The sequence below is a fragment of the Chiloscyllium punctatum genome, chromosome 13, assembly GCF_047496795.1.
Source record: "Chiloscyllium punctatum isolate Juve2018m chromosome 13, sChiPun1.3, whole genome shotgun sequence".
NCBI classification, from domain to species: Eukaryota; Metazoa; Chordata; class Chondrichthyes; order Orectolobiformes; family Hemiscylliidae; genus Chiloscyllium; species Chiloscyllium punctatum.
Genome location: NC_092751.1, coordinates 78,776,595 through 78,789,936, shown reverse-complemented (window position 1 = coordinate 78,789,936; position 13,342 = coordinate 78,776,595). Strand labels below are relative to the sequence as shown.

The 13,342-nt window shown below is 41.5% G+C and overlaps 1 protein-coding gene across 2 annotated transcripts in view; it reads right to left on the bottom strand.

Moving 5' to 3' along the window:
• Positions 1–13,342, bottom strand: part of LOC140484553 (primary cilium assembly protein FAM149B1-like) — a 185,734-nt gene that overhangs the window by 5,230 nt on the left and 167,162 nt on the right. For both annotated transcript variants that reach the window (XM_072582919.1, XM_072582920.1), the window contains 2 exons: positions 5,065–5,146; positions 1,491–1,625 (listed from right to left, as the gene is read on the bottom strand). In XM_072582919.1, the coding sequence (XP_072439020.1) occupies positions 1,491–1,625; positions 5,065–5,146 (217 nt within the window). The remainder of the gene's footprint in view (positions 1–1,490; positions 1,626–5,064; positions 5,147–13,342) is intronic.

The window sequence follows — 13,342 nt, the reverse complement described above, 5'->3', positions numbered from 1 at the left end:
TGGAGGATGGGAAGAAAATACCAGAGATATAAGCAACACTAAAAATAAACCAAAGCGACGATCTAATTAAATCTAATAGAAGTTATGAAATGATTTTAGAGAAACTGAAGACGCTAAAGATCGACAACTTTCCCTCACTCCATGTTGTCCACCCCAGGGTCGCAAAGTCTCTGAGATAGGTATAGCTGCTATGGTCATGATCAATGATTATCAAAACATTCTCTTGATCCAGTAATTGGCAATCTTCCAAACCAAGTGACGGGTGTCCTTCCCTTTATTTAAGAAAAGGACAAGTGAGGAATTGATCAATTTTTTAATCTAATGCAGTCATGTTTTTGTATATTAGTCTGAGGGGCAGAGTGACAAAACAGTTGGACAAATGTGAGCCATTGAGGGAAAGCCAATATGATTTTGTATAGAGTAAGTCATGTCTACTGAAGCTGGGTAAATGGTTTGAGCCAATAATTAGCTTGGTGGATAAGGCAGTGTCTCAGATTTGCTTGTTTCAACTTTCAGAAGTCATTTAAAAAGGCTCTGATAACATTTAAGAAGTGAGAGCACAAGGAATTGAAGGCAACCTATTGACATGATTAGAAGGTAGGAAACAACTAGTAGGAAAATATGACTGATGAGATTCTACAGGGATCTGTAATGGGATCATTATGCTTATGTTTATAAACAACTTGGGTGGAGGAATAGAAAGTCACATTTCCAAGTTCATTGATAAGTTAGATGTCACAGCGGAATATGTAAATGAGTGTTGCAAGAAAATACTAATCATTAAAGTGAGTGGATAAAACTGATGAATGGAGTTCAAATTGGAAAAGTGTGACATCATCCAATCTAGACTTCTAAAAGATAATATTTGCTATGTAGTGAGACCTCAGAACAGTGAAGGAGCAGAGGGATTTGAGGATCCAAGAACAGCACTCGCTAATAATTAGCAGACAAATTCAAAACATATGATAAAAGGTGAATTGAATGTTAACCCATATTTCAAGAGGATTGGAATTTAAAAGAGTGGAAGTCAGATCACAACTATGTAAATTTCTGATTAGATCCTTATTGTAGCACTGTATTCAGCTGTCAGCCCTGCATCTCAGAAGTAAATGACATTCTTCTTGAATGGATGTAGCACCAATTCACCAGAAAGTGACCAGAAATAAAGGGATTAAGTTTTATGGACCAGGTTGCATAGACTAGGCCTGAATTCTCTTGTATATAAAAGATAAATGATATTCAGATGGAGTTGTTGAAGATGAATCAAGGAGATGAAAGGGTGGATACAGAAGACTGTTTTTCTCTAGTGGGAATATCCAAAGCAAGCCTAAAGTTGGAGCTTGTTGCTCAGGATGATGTCAGAAAGAATGTCTTCATAAGTAGTTCAGCAGAAATATAGACCCCCACCTCAGCTGTAATCTAATTCAGGTTCAGGCAGCTCATTGGCCATTCCTGTTGCCATGTTCCTAACCGTTCTAACCATGTCCTACCCAGTGACGTCTGCTCCTCCACCTTCTCTTCAGCTTCAATTAGTGACCCACTGTGGCTGTGATGTTGCAACATTTCGAGGTGAGAGGAGCTGGAACTATTCAAATTCAGTTCAGTCGCTCCGGTGGAATTGGAATCTGGAATAAACAATGGCAATCCAATTAAGTTAATCAAATAGCTAAAATATTTATTTGCAGGTCACTCAGTGACCCTCAATCTTCTTTGTTTGATGCTCTCTCAGAGGTTTCTCAGCCTCTTGCTGTAACAGATACTCATACTCCTATCAACTTGCATTTCCATAGCAGTTACAACAGTGAAGAAACTGTGAACCAGAAGGAGGGGTGAACAAGGAAGAGAGTGAGGATGGGACAAGATAATTGTTGAAGAGGAGACAGGAATCAGAGAAATGATGGATGATAATTCTCAGACAGGGAAGGCTGTCTTAGAGTTCTCCAGGAGTTTGGTGTTTAAATCCTTGCTGTTCTTATATTGGGTACATTTGCAGATAAAATGGATCTTGGAAAAGTTGTGAACTGTGAAAAGGATAGAATAGAAGGTTAAAAGGATATAAGTAAGATAATGGAATGGGCAGGCAAGTTTGGTGTAAAAAATGTGACGTAACTCATTTTGGTAGGAATGTTCTTAATAAAGGTAATACAAAATAAAAGTAATATAAAATAAAGGGTAACACTAAGGTGGCTACAAAACTAAGTGACTTGGCCAAATATCTGCATTAATAATTGAAAATGACAAGATGTGTTTAAAAAGTGATGAATAAAGCATACAGAATCCTTGGCTTTATTAATATGGGCACATAATTTGACAGGAAGGGAAGTTGCATCAAACTTTGTATAAATTGCTAGTTTGACCTCAGCTGGAGTAATGATTTCAGGTCCAGGTGCTGCACTTTACCAAGGTGGTGAAGTCATTAGAGAGAGTGCGGAATAGATCCAAAAGGATCTAGGGATGAAGAAATTTTGTTGCAATGTTAGGTTGGAAGGTTCGAGAAGTTGCAATTGTTATGCTTGGAAAGAAAATTGAAAAGAGATTTCATCGTAGTGTTCAAAACAATGAGGGGTATGGAGAGTTTGTGACAGACAGAAAGTGTTTCCAAGGGTGGAAGGTTGGAAAATCAGAGATCAGAAGCAATGCTGACAGAAAAGCTTTTGCTACAAGTGAATGGTTAGAGTGTAGAATGTGAAGCCTAAGACTGTAGTGCAGGTCGATTCAATTGAGGCATTCAGGATGTTTACTCTTACTAAATTTTATTATCCGTAGAGGAATGGTGCACATGGCTCAAGGGAGACTGCTACTGAGATGCTCAGTGACTTCCATATTAGTGCGGAGTGCAGAGCCAGTGCAGAGATGGTAGACTATATGGCCTCCTTCTGTGCTGGAGAAATTCTGTGATATTTGGAGGAGGGACAGTTGGCTTAAGGAGTTGCTGCTGATCGATTAAGAGGAAATGAGAGGCATATTGATGGTGATGTACACACAAAGACACAGAGTTAGTGTTGCTGCAGCCAGGGGGATCACAGACACAGGGCTGATGTCACTACAAGTATGGGATCACAGGCTCGGTACTGGTGTTGTTGGAGATAGAGGGAACACAGACCTTGGGGCTAGTGTTGCTAGTGAGGAACTAAACCCTTCCAAAGGAGCCTCTTGGTTCGAAAGTGATCAAAAGAATCAATGGAATGCAGTCTGTACAAAGCAAGGGTCATTAGTTTATTAAAGTAAGGCACAGAGGTTAAAGGTTCTGTGTTCTGTGATGAAGTTGTGCAATTACATTTGAAAATAACACATTATTTATGTTTTTTAAGAGACAGTACAGCTTTAATTACAGGAAAAGACCAATCACATATTATAAGGTGACACAATTTACAACAGGCTAATCCAATGATATTCCCTGGGAAAAGGGTCTTAATTATGTAAATCACATGTCATAGTAGCAGTTCAAGGTTAGTTCAAATGGTCAATTAATGTATCAGTATTTATTTTATGAAAACTCCATTGTTCTCTTATCTTTAGATTTTAGCTTAATTCTGCAAACAGCAGTACAAGTTCACAGAGTTTAATCATTATTCTCAGCCATTTTGTTGTGTTACTTTAAATTGAAAAGCCATTTTGTGGTTTGTAAAAATCTACATATACTTGTTGCTTCTGACAACAACCTAAATTCAAATTTTAGACCCTCACAAGAGGCACAGGGAATATAAACACAGGCTAACGTTGCTGCAGAAAGGGTAAAGACAGAACAGGGCTAGCATTGCTGGAGGCAGGGGAACACAGACATGGGGCTAGTGTTCCTAGAAGCAAGAGGGAATACAGACTCAGGCTGATGTTGCTGCAGGAAGGGGGAACACTGATCTGGGGCTGATGTGGGTACAGGCATGGCAAACATGGACACAGGACTGGTGTGGCTGCAGACATGGGGAATACTGACACACAGCTGGTGTTGCTACAGGCAGAGGGAACACAGACATAGGACACATGTTGCTGGAGGCAGGGTGAAATTGACAGCGGGTTTTAAAAAAATTCATTCATGAAATGTGGACATCTTGTTTTGCCATCATTTATTGCCCATCTCTAGTTGCTTTTGAGAAAGTGGAGGTCAGATGACTCTTGAATGGCTTTGGTTAATTTGATGTAAGTCGACAAAGAACACCATTAGGGCGGGAGTTTCTGGATTTTGTCTCAGCAGCACTGAAGGAATGGGGATATATTTCAAAGTCTGAACAGTGAATGGTTTAGAGGGTTTGTCACTGTGCAGCTGTCACCAAACACGACCACTTTTGATCTTATGAGAAGAAAGGTCTTTGATGAAACAGCTAAACATGATTGGGCCTTGGATTCCCTGTCAATTTAGATTTACATTTTGCCATTTTTCACAAACACCATTAAGGTTTAAACTTTACATTTTTTTCTTAGTACCAACATTCATCTTAAATTCAATAGTGAAAAGTAGAACTAGAGCCTGAATCTTTTATCAGCTTTTATTTGCTTCGATAGAACTTACAAATAAGTAGCTCCTTAGCCAGTCAAAGTTCCAGAGCACTTCTCTTTTGGGAGAGAATCCCTAGTTATAATGCTTTATCTTTATGTAAATCAATACTCAACTAACAGCGGGTTGTACCAGCTCCGCAGGTGAGATGTTAAGAAGAGAACCTGTGTGTGTGTTCCAGAGAAATCTTAATAGCACCCTGTGAATGAGAGTAAGGGAGTCTACCTGTCCCACTGAATATGCATTCCTCTATCAAAAATCATTTAAAAAATAGATTCTCTCACTGCTGTTGAACCATACCTTGCATCAATTAGGATCTATGTGACCTATTAGTTTCAAATACACTAGTTCATAAATTTGGGAACTGTGATGAAATCTGCCATCTGAATGCAAATTCTTTTCTCCCTACGTCTGTCTCGCGGATTTCATATCATGCAGTGCCGGACTGACTCTCATTCTCTCTCTATCCGCAGAGCTGAAAAACTTGATAAGCTGCTGATTTTGCCACTTGATAGTGAAGTTGGAGTGCATCAAATGAATGTTAAACAGTTCAAATCACACCATTAATTTACCTGGTCCAGCAAATCTTCTGTCAGTGTGTGCGTGATGAGCATATTCCAGAGCGGTGAAGGACCGGTGGTAAGAAATATCTGACTAGAAAGAACCACAGGAATACAACATTTGTAATTACTGTCTCGCTTCACATTGTTCTGAAATAAAAACTATCATAGAAACTGTGAAGCTAAACGTCTGTGCCAGTGGAGGGATATGGGCTGGGTGCTGGCATTGGGTTGGGATATCTGGTTCGCATGGACGGGTTGGACCAAAGGGTCTGTTTCCACGCTGTACATCTCTATGACTCTATGTTGATAATTGACATTGACTTCACTAATGACACAATCAAGAGAAAGAACGTAAGAGTCTGAAGCTCAGGGCTCTTGTGTTGCAGTGGTACTGCCGTTACCTCTGAGCTAGGAGGCCTGGGTTCAAGTCTCACTTATTCTAGAGGTTGGTTAAAAATGTCTGAGAATTTACAGGAAAAGAATCAGGTGTTGATTTTAAAAAAGTCTGTAGCTCCCAAGAAAACATTCCTTATCCCAATCCCACATCAGACCCAGTCACTGCTCCACTTGCCATGCCTGCAGCTTCCCACCATGCTCTACCTAGCCCTTCTCCTTGGTTGCACCACACATACACAAATACCCAAAGTTGCCTGACCAAACCTCGAAAGCCAATAGATCCACGGTAGGGCAAGCTCCATTCACCCTAGCTGCAGACCCTAGAATGCACCCATATTGGGAAGGGAAAGAAAGACCTTTTAAGGGCATATTTGTTCACTTTTCTTCATCAGCTACCTTTGCGAATGTCCAGCTGCAACTACAACACTGAAGATTCATAACCTAGGTATCCTTAGCATTGTGTGATGCCCAAGGTGTGAATTGAGAAGTCTCCTGAGTGGAGATTTTAGCAACGATCTTCCCAATGGGGGATATTAGGAATAATTACCAACAGGGATGTAGTTATCACAATTAAGTCTTGCCACCATGAAGATGGTCATAATTATGGCACCTCAGAGGTCTTTTGGCATGCTTCTTTCATTCCAATTGAAGAGATTGGGGGAAGATGTGGTCATGGAAATGAGTCAGGAGTGCTTCTTCACTGTATTTTATTATTTCAGTGGGGATTCTGCCTTTACCAGTGGACTTGTAGGTCCTCAGATGCTGGATGGACTTTTCAACCTGATGTCAGCTTGAGACAGTGATGGGTATCATACCCATGTGGTCAAGGGCACAGACAAGGATGAAGTCCTGGTTTCAACAGTCTCCACCTAATCTCTCCACTCATTAATACTCTGTGCTTCTCCACATATTTCATTGATAAAAGTCTGTAGCACAAAAAACATCCTTCAGCCATTGAGTCTGCGCTGGTCAGAAACAAGCATCTAACTATTGTTATCTCACTTTCCAGCACTTCGTCCACAGCTTTGTTATGAGGGCACTGTTATGAGGGTTACAGAGTCAATAGCATGGAAATAGACCTTTTGGTCCATGCCGACTATTATCTCAAACTGAACATGTCCCACCTGCCTGCACTTGGCTCCTCCCCAGAACTCAAACCCTCAATGCCAGCAACATCCAGGTAACTCTTTTTCTGAACCCTCTCCACTTTAATAATACCCTTCCAATAGCAGGGTGACCTCAACTGCACACAGTACTCCAGAAGAGGCCTCATCAATGTCCTGTATATGATGTCAAACTCAACACACTTAAAGATCTGAGCAATGAAGGCAAACATGTTAAACATCTTTTTAACCATCCTGTCTACAAGTGATGTAAACTTCAAAGAAATATGTACTTGAACTCTAGGGATCCTTCTGTTCTGATGAAGGGCATTTGCCTGAAATGTCGATTCTCCTGCTCCTCGGATGCTGCCTGAGCTGCTGTGCTTTTCCATCACCACACTCCGATCTCCAGCATCTGCAGTCCTCACTTTCTCCTAGTCCTTCTGTTCTATAACATTGCCCAAGGTCCTAATTTTAATTTTGTAAGTCCTGCCCTGGTTTGTTTCACAAAAGTGTAAATTAAACTCCATTGCCACTCCTCAGCCCATTAACCCAATTGATCAAAATCTAAATTTAGATTTCCTATAGTGTGGATACAGGCCCTTCAGCCCAACCTGACCCTCTGAAGAGTAACCCACCCCAACCCATCTCCCTCTGACTAATGCACCTAACACTATGGGCAATTTAGCACAGCCAATTCACCTGACCTGCACATTTTTGGATTGTGGGAAGAAACTGGAGCACCCAGAGGAAACCCACACAGATACTGGGAGAACGTACAAAGTCCACACAGACAGTCGCCCGAGGCTGGAATTGAACCTGAGACCCTGGTGCTGTAAGGCAGCAGTGCTAACCACTGAGCTACCCCATCTCTTTTGTAATTTTAGATAACATTCTTCAATGACCACTATACCACCAATTTTAGTGTCATCCACAAACTTACTAACCATGCCTTCTATATTCTTGAAATAATTGAACAAAGACTGGTATTCCTTTAGTTACAGGCTCACTATACATGGGCGGTCATCAGCCAGATCAGAGCCAGTCCCTAGACTGAGGAGACCTCCTGTTTATATCTATCAGCCAAGACTCCTTGATTGGGCCAGTTCAACAACCCCAATCAAAAAGCTGAGTCAATGGGATCCATCTGACCATCACACGATTCTGATCGAAATCATTTATATAAGTGACAAACAGAAGTGGACCCAGCACTGATCCCTGTGGAAAACTGATGGTAACAGGACTCTGATCTGAAAAATAACCTTCCACCACTACTCTGTCTCCTCCCAATTTTGTATCCAATTGGCAAGTTCACCCTGAATCCCATATGATCTAACTTTACTAATTCATCTACTATGCAGAACCTTGTCAAATGTTTTATGAAAGTCCAAATAAACAATGTCTACCGCTCTGCCCTCATCACGGTTACTGCTTCGACCATGGTACGGATATCGGGTTCCAGATTGAAAAAAATTGAATCCAACACTTCTTAGGTTTCATCCATTGTAGTGCTGAATGTATTTGTTAGATTTTGTGTCCATAACAGCACTTCACTTCATCGATACCAAATTAATCCCAATGTAGTGCTTTGTTCTGATCAACAAAAATCAAATGTTAACACTTGAAAAGGCATGGAAAGCAAGTATAACAAAGGACAAATGGGAACAGTATGTGGTATCTCCTCTCAACCATTACCTACATGAAGAGTCAACTCAAGATAACATAGCATATCATTTTCTTTATTAACTGATTTTAAGTTTCTCTCTCCCCTGAGCAACAATTACAAAGTATTTCCCATTTTGAACACTTGTCTGGCTATTTTGGGTTTCTATTGCGAAGACTACAGAAAATAAGACCTTCCTCACTTCTTCTGATGATCCAAGTTTGCTGAGCACAAACACATCTACAAAGAAATAAACCAACTACAATCTTCAGACAAATGTACTGTCACGGCAAATCACAAGCTACCATTAAACTGCAATGGTCTACTCTCCCCACAAAGATGCAGGAAACACAAATGGTGGCTGTTCCAGTTAGAGTGACCCATGTGGGATATCTGAAGCCCATTGCTGGCAGCTAAGACTGTAAAAAGGGCACCTACTAATTTACTGTATCACAATGTACAATATGGAAACATTAAAACAAAAAGATCCAACCCAATCGCAGCAAGAGTGTAGAGGTCCCAGAAGCAGACGAACTAGTGGCGGACCTGTGTAGGACCTAGGAGTGGCGGAAGGAAGGTTAAAAAGGGCTGGCGGACCCAGATGGTGGTAGATGGCAAGGTGGCATGGCAGAAGTGTGGGGCTCGAGAGATTGCGCCCAGCGTGGGAGAGAGATTGAGCCTAGCGCAGGAGAAAGATCAAACCCAGTGTGTGTGTGTGTGTGTGTGTGTGTGAGAGAGAGAGAGAGAGAGAGAGAACTTGTGGGGAAAGCCCAGTGTGGAGCAAGAGCTAAAGAAGGACTTAAATTTGGAACTTAAAACTTTATTTATTATTTATTACTTTTCACTGACAAGAACTGTAACGTTGAAATTTTAACTTATTTCTCTATTTTTCTACTTTTTATCTAAGATTTTGAACCTAGATACCTTGCAGCTAAGATGGTGCCATGAATGGAATCATTGTAACCTTTTCACTGTACTCCTGTGTATCCCTATACTAAAACCTACTTTTACTAAAAAGGGCAGCGAGAGCAGAGCAGTCCCAGAAGGAGACAGAGTAATGGCCGAGCTGCTCAACTAAATCAAAGTGCGACATCACAGGACAGTGGTTAAGTAACTGCAGGCATTTCTCCCTTGTCTCTTGTAACTGGACATTATTTTAAGCTAAGGCTGTAAGTATAGCTTAAAATCATTACTCAGATAATTTACACTTTAGAATTTCAAAACTAAATTGCTTCACTTGATCGAGTTAAGGGGTTTGACTGATAAAATCAAGAATCAGACTTTTCTAGTCTATACTTATGTAGGGATAAGGATAAGATAAAAACAAGGTCCATACTCTGTTTTGTTAAGAACGTCTGGGAAGCTCAGGCCTGTGATTTGCACATCCTGCGGCATGTGGGAAATCCTCAACACTCCTGGCAGTCTGGGTGATAATGTGTGCAGGAGGTACTTCCAGTTGGAGCAGTCTGTTTTAGAGTTCAAGCAGCAGCAAGGAACGTTGAAGCTACAAGTTTTGTGCATAGCATGTTTCAGAGCTCAGCTCACAATTTTAAAAAATTCAGGTAGATAGGAGTGGCTGCTAGACAGAAAAAGGGGACCAGATATATAGTGAGGGAATTTTGGAGTACGTCTTGCTCATAACCATGTTTTGGCCTTGGAAAATAATGATAGTAATAGTTCCTCTGTGGAGGTAAGCCACAGCCAAAGCCATGAGGCTGTGCTGGTCCAACTGCTTAGCAGGGGAGGAAGAAAGATGAATGGCCTGAGAAGTGAAAGAATAATTAGCAATACTAGAGGCTTTTAACTACTCAAATGCAAATTTTTGGAGTACTGTGTGCAGTCTTGGGCCTGATATCTCAGGAAGGATGTACTGGCCTGGAGCAAGTTCAGAGGAGGTTCACAAGAAAGGTCCAGGAATGAAAAGCTTGACAAATTAGGAATGTTTAAGCACTCTGGGTCTGTACTCAATGGAATTTAGAAGGATATGGGTGGGGGTTGGGGGGGGGGGATGGAATTGAAACTGACAAAATATTGAATGGTCTTGTCAGAGAGGATGTTGGGAAGATGTTTTCATTGGTAGGAGAGACACAGCCTTAGAATAAAGGGAAGATCTTGTCCTTGATATATATGTACCTGTCAGGCAGGAAAGAGATGGTCGTGTTGACGAGGGAGGTTGAATATCTAGTAAAGAGGAAGAAGGAGGCTTACAAAAGGCTGAGGAAACAAGGTTCAGACAGAGCGTTGGAGGGATACAGGATAGCCAGGAGGGAGCTGAAGAAAGGGATTAGGAGAGCTAAGAGAGGGCATGAAAAATCTTTGGCGGGTAGGATCAAGGATAACCCCAAGGTCTTTTATGCGTATGTGAGAAACATGAGAATGACGAGAACGAGGGTAGGTCCGATTAAGGACAGTAGTGGGAGACTGTGTATTGAGTCGGAAGAGATAGGAGAGGTCTTGAATGAGTACTTTTCTTCAGTATTTACAAATGAGAGGGACCATATTGTTGAAGAGGAGAGTATGAAACGGACTGGCAAGCTAGAGGAGATACTTGTTAGGAAGGAAGATATGTTGGGCATTTTATTTGAGAGCAAATCCATGTCTGGCATGTGGGAGGCTCTTAAAGACCAGTGCAGGATATGCACGTCCATGCAAAACTGAAGGAAAAGAACAGCACAATTCAGGGGATCATGGATGATAAGGGAAATTGTAAGCTTAGTCAAAAGGTAAAAGGAAGGTCAAGGCAGTTACAAACTGACAAAGCCCTTGAGCATAGAGAAATTAGGAAGGAACTTAAATGCGGAATTAGGAAGGCATTAAGGGACCATGAAATGTCTTTAGCAAAGAGGGTCAAGGAGAATCCCAAGCCTTTTTATGCATGAATTAGAAGCATAATATTTGAGCATTATTAATGATCTGAATTAAACTTCATCTGCCACTTCTCAGCCCGTTGGCCCATCTGGTCAAGGTCCTGTTGTAATCTGAGGTAACCTTCTTCGCTGTCCACTACACCTCCAATTTTGGTGTCATCTGCAAACTTACTAATTCTCTACCTCTTATGCTCGCATCCAAATCTTTCATGTAAATGACAAAAGGTAGAGGACCCAGCACCGATCCTTTTGGCACTCCACTGGTCACAGGCCTCCAGTCTGACAAACAACCCTACACCCCCACCCTCTCTATCTTCTACCTTTGAACCAGTTCTGTATCCAAATGCCTAGTTCTCCCTGTATTCCATGAGATCTAACCTTGCTAACCAGACTCCCATGGGGAACCTTGTTGAAGAGAATGGAGTTGAGAAACTTATCAGCCAGGAGAAAGTGAGGACTGCAGATGCTGGAGAGCAGAGCTGAAAATGTGTTGCTGGAAAAGCACAGCAGGTCAGGCAACATCCAAGGAGCAGGAGAATCGACGTTTCAGGCATGAGCCTTTCTTCAAACTTATCAGCCATGATTGAATGCTGGAGCAGACTCAATGGGCTGAATGGCCTAATTTCGGCTCCTATGTCTTATGGTCTTAAAGCTGAGCGGTTTGACCAGTTGCATGACACCTGTAATATCAACCTCACATCTGCCTTTAAAATAAGAAAAAGTAGGGGCTAGGTCTTAAAATATTTTGAGGGGGTCTGGCCTGGTCCAGAACACATTATGTAGAAAGATTAAAAGAGAGGGGGTAATTCGGTACATAATATTCAGAAATGAGCCCAGCTGGTGGAAGGTGCAGCAGCAGTGGAGCGTTTTGGAAATGGTTACCATAACTCAGTTAGATTTATGCTAGCCATTAAAAAGAATATGATGAACTGAGAATAAAAAGTCTAAACTGGGGAAAGACTAATATTACCAAGATAAGAAACGATATGGCCTTTGGATTGGGAGCAGGTACTTGCAGACTTGCACTGGAGTGGGAGACACTGAAGAAGGAAATAGTGAGAGTTTTGGGCAAATATATTCCTGTAAAGACAAAGGATGGGAACAAGATGGAGAATCCTGGATGTCAAAAGGGCATAAAAGTTAAGATTTCAGTAAAGGAGAGCAGCTTATAATATGTACTGAGGGCTCAATATGGCAACCTAGAAGAGTACAAAAGGGCAGGGGATGCCTTAACTGTGAAAGTAAGAAAGCTAAGAGAGTATATTAGAAAGCACCTAAGATTACAATAAACAAAAAACAATGCTTTTTAAAATATACGTAAAGAGCAACAGCATAACTAGGGCAAGAGTAAAACCCATTTGGAACCGAACAGGTGGACCTGGGAGAATACATTGTCTTCAAAGAATACATTGTGTTGATCATTGCAATAGAAAAAGACAACACAGGCAAAAATATCAGGGTGGAGGATAGTGCAATATTAAAGAAGTATAAGAGAAAGAGGATGTATTAGTGGATTTAGCAGTCTTAACAATGGATAAATACGTAGGCCTGAGTGAGATGTCTCTTAGTCTGTGAGGGAAGCAAAGGAGGAGATATCAAGGGCCTTGGCAGACATTTTCAAACCCTCTTTAATCACAGGTGAGCCACAGAAGACTGGGATCTGTTAAAGTCATCCCATTATTTAAAACAAAACAAGGGAGATGATCAACCAGAAAATTAAAGGGTCGGCAATCTAACCTCAACGGTGAGGAAACTATGAGAAAGAATTCTAAGGGATAGAATACATCTGACTAGGCCAGCAGTTATTGTCTATCCTCAATAGCCCAAAATGCAGTTGAGAGGTCAACCACATTGCTGAGCAGTCTGGAGTCATGAAATCTCATGATTACTACCTGTTCCACAGACTAGTGCGGCAAGGAGCGCAAGTGAGAATACAGTTGAACAGGTGGCTATAGAGCTGGTGTAGGATGGAACGCTTTAGATATCTGGATCATTGGGATGTCTTCTGGGGAAGGTGAAACCCGTACAAGAAGGATGGGTAGCACTTGAACTGGAGGGGCACTAACATCCTGGGTGGGAGGTTCACTAGAGCTCTTCAGGAGAGTTTAAACTAATGTGGCGGGGTGTGGCAACCAGAACAACGGGCCAGCAAGAGCGGGGACGGGGGGCAAAAGTGAGACTGAGAATATGCAAAGTGCAGAATAAGATCAGGCAGAGGGAAGTCTTGGGGCTCAGAGGGGTACTGGAGGTCTGCTGTG